At 42.0% G+C, this 2,413-nt stretch overlaps 1 protein-coding gene across 1 annotated transcript; it reads right to left on the bottom strand.

The window, feature by feature from the left end:
- Positions 1-1,253: 1,253 nt before the first annotated feature.
- On the bottom strand, positions 1,254-1,688 carry LOC138890401 (uncharacterized). The gene has a single exon (XM_070173784.1). It carries the CDS (start codon positions 1,686-1,688, stop codon positions 1,254-1,256), a length of 435 nt encoding a protein of 144 aa, XP_070029885.1.
- Positions 1,689-2,413: the final 725 nt, after the last annotated feature.

Here is a 2,413-nt window from a genome sequence, read left to right as displayed (position 1 = left end):
CAACTATTTGGTGACCTCTTCTTTGATCTTATCACTGATATCAGTTTTGAAAATCCTCAGTTTTGCTGGACAGGGGGATCATTGGGGTAAGTCGGCAATTTGTGTACCACTAAATCAACACTTAATCTTGGCATATCATCATAGGACCAAACAAACATATCTTTGAATTCGAACAAAAGTTGGATTAATGCATCCCTAGTTTTTTCATCCGTGTGAGTGCTTACCATGGTTTCTTAGGCCCCTTCTGAACTACCCAAATTAACCGGCTCTGATTCATTTAAGTTTGGCTTAGGTTTATTCTCGAATTGTTCCAATTCTCGGTTTATTTCCCTAAAAGCCTCATCTTCATCATATTCTAGTTCTTGATTCATTATTTCACAAGACGACGTGCTATGATCTGGGTGTGAAGTCCGCAAGCATGTCATGTTATTTAAGTCCGCATTATTAGAACTAAAAGGAAGAAATAAGAAAAGTAACAAAAATTAGAAAGAATAAAGGAAGAGATTCATAGACGATGAAATATTGATTTAATTTCATTGAATTTGAAGATAGCAGGGTTTGCATTGCAATTTTAAAGACAATAAACTAAAGAAACATTCGAGTTACACCTTGGAATAACTCGGAATGCAGAAAAGGTGACAAGACTGAACTACCGGGATTCCCACCTGATTAGGAACGGGGTAGCCTTCCAATTTTGCAGCTTGGCATCGGGCCCCATAAATTGCACCTCAGCAGTGCTCGAGCCTTCGCCAGGCTGGACCATGTGAGATTCATATAACATTTTCCTCATGGCTCCACATATGTCCTTAATTTCCTCGGCCGTGAAGACCTCATCTACTTCTTCTTTTGCGTACCTGGGATTGACGAATGTTTTGTAGAGATGCGGGACTGGCTGAGGTAGAACCCAACCATTGCTCTTTCGTTCATTTGCCCATGTCACATCAGTTTCTGTGGCGTAAAAACCCACACCGAAGAACTTCTCGCTGGCAGCTAAAGTGATAGGTTCTGTGATACCTTGCAATGATTCCCCGAGTCCCTTCCCAAGCTTATAACCATGCTTGATCATTCTGTAGCGACTATGATGGACGTATTTGATAGAAAGGATGAGGACAAGGACTTCCCTCCTTACATTGATCTGCGACCACCACCTTGAAAGCTTGATAGACTATATGCTCGCTACATTCCCTAGCTTCGAGACATGGGGCTGACGGGTCTTGGTAAATTGACTGCTCGTCTTCTCCATGAACCACAATTTACTGATTTTCGTGTTCAAACTTCACCATTTGATGGAGGGTAGAAGGTACGACTCCCGCAGCATGGATCCAAGGCCTTCCTAAGAGAAAATTATAGGAGGTATCCATGTCTAGGACCTGAAATGTCACCTCAAAAACTACAGGACTGATAGTCAAAATCAAATTGAGCTTGCCTATGGTGTCTCTCTTGATGCCATCAAAGTCACGCATACAGACATTGTTAGGCCTGATTCTCTCAGTCCCAATCTCTATTCTTTGCAAAGTTGAGAGAGGGCAGATATCAACCCTGGATCCGCCATCTAGCATGACTCTTTTTACATAGTGCCCCTCACACTTAACTGTCAAATGGAGGGCTTTGTTGTAGGCGGCCCCTTCCGGGGGCAAATCATTCTTGCTAAATGAAATCTGGTTGACTGCGAAGAATCTTTCTGCCATTCTTTCTAGTTGCTCCACAGTGGTTTCAATCGGAACATAGGCTTCATTGAGGGTCTTTATCAGCACTTTCTAATACTCATTCGAGCTTATCAGTAGAGAAAAGAGTGATACCTGAGCGGGAGACTTCCGGAGTTGGTCGATTACCTCATAGTCCGCAATTTTCATTCTTCGGAAGAATTCCTCTGCCTCTTCGCCACTAACTGGCTTTTTGAGCAGGAAGCGTGATCGCTGCCAACTCGACGCTACACTAAGGTAGGAAGAGCGGGTCGTAGTAACTTTTACCCGATATGAGGGTCGAGATCGATTTCCTTAGGGAGCTAGTAGTGGAGTTGGATTGTCTGTCTATCTTAGAGATGTGTTTGTGCTCCTAATGTTACTTCAAACATTTTTAGGTTTTCAAATTATAACTATTTTTGAAAAACTATTGATTAAAACTAAATTATGCTGTGAGAATATTGCTAAGTTGTATCTAATGGGAAGAAGGGCACTAGGGTCGTGACACTACCTATGTGGCTAATTGATAGGTAGATGTTACTAAGGTTCGATTGACATAATTGGGGCTTATGCTATAACTGTTGCACAATTTTACCCACTCTCACACCTCTCGGTAGAGAGAGTGATTTTGCCCAACTGACTCTCTCGAGACCAAATGGGTAGGCAAATTAAACCAAACAACTAGGTTTCAAGTAGGGTAATTACTCTCTCGAGGTTTAATCCGTTAATTG

The sequence above is a fragment of the Nicotiana sylvestris genome, chromosome 4 (assembly GCF_000393655.2).
Source record: "Nicotiana sylvestris chromosome 4, ASM39365v2, whole genome shotgun sequence".
Taxonomy (NCBI): Eukaryota; Viridiplantae; Streptophyta; class Magnoliopsida; order Solanales; family Solanaceae; genus Nicotiana; species Nicotiana sylvestris.
This window is presented reverse-complemented; position numbering and strand designations above follow the sequence as displayed.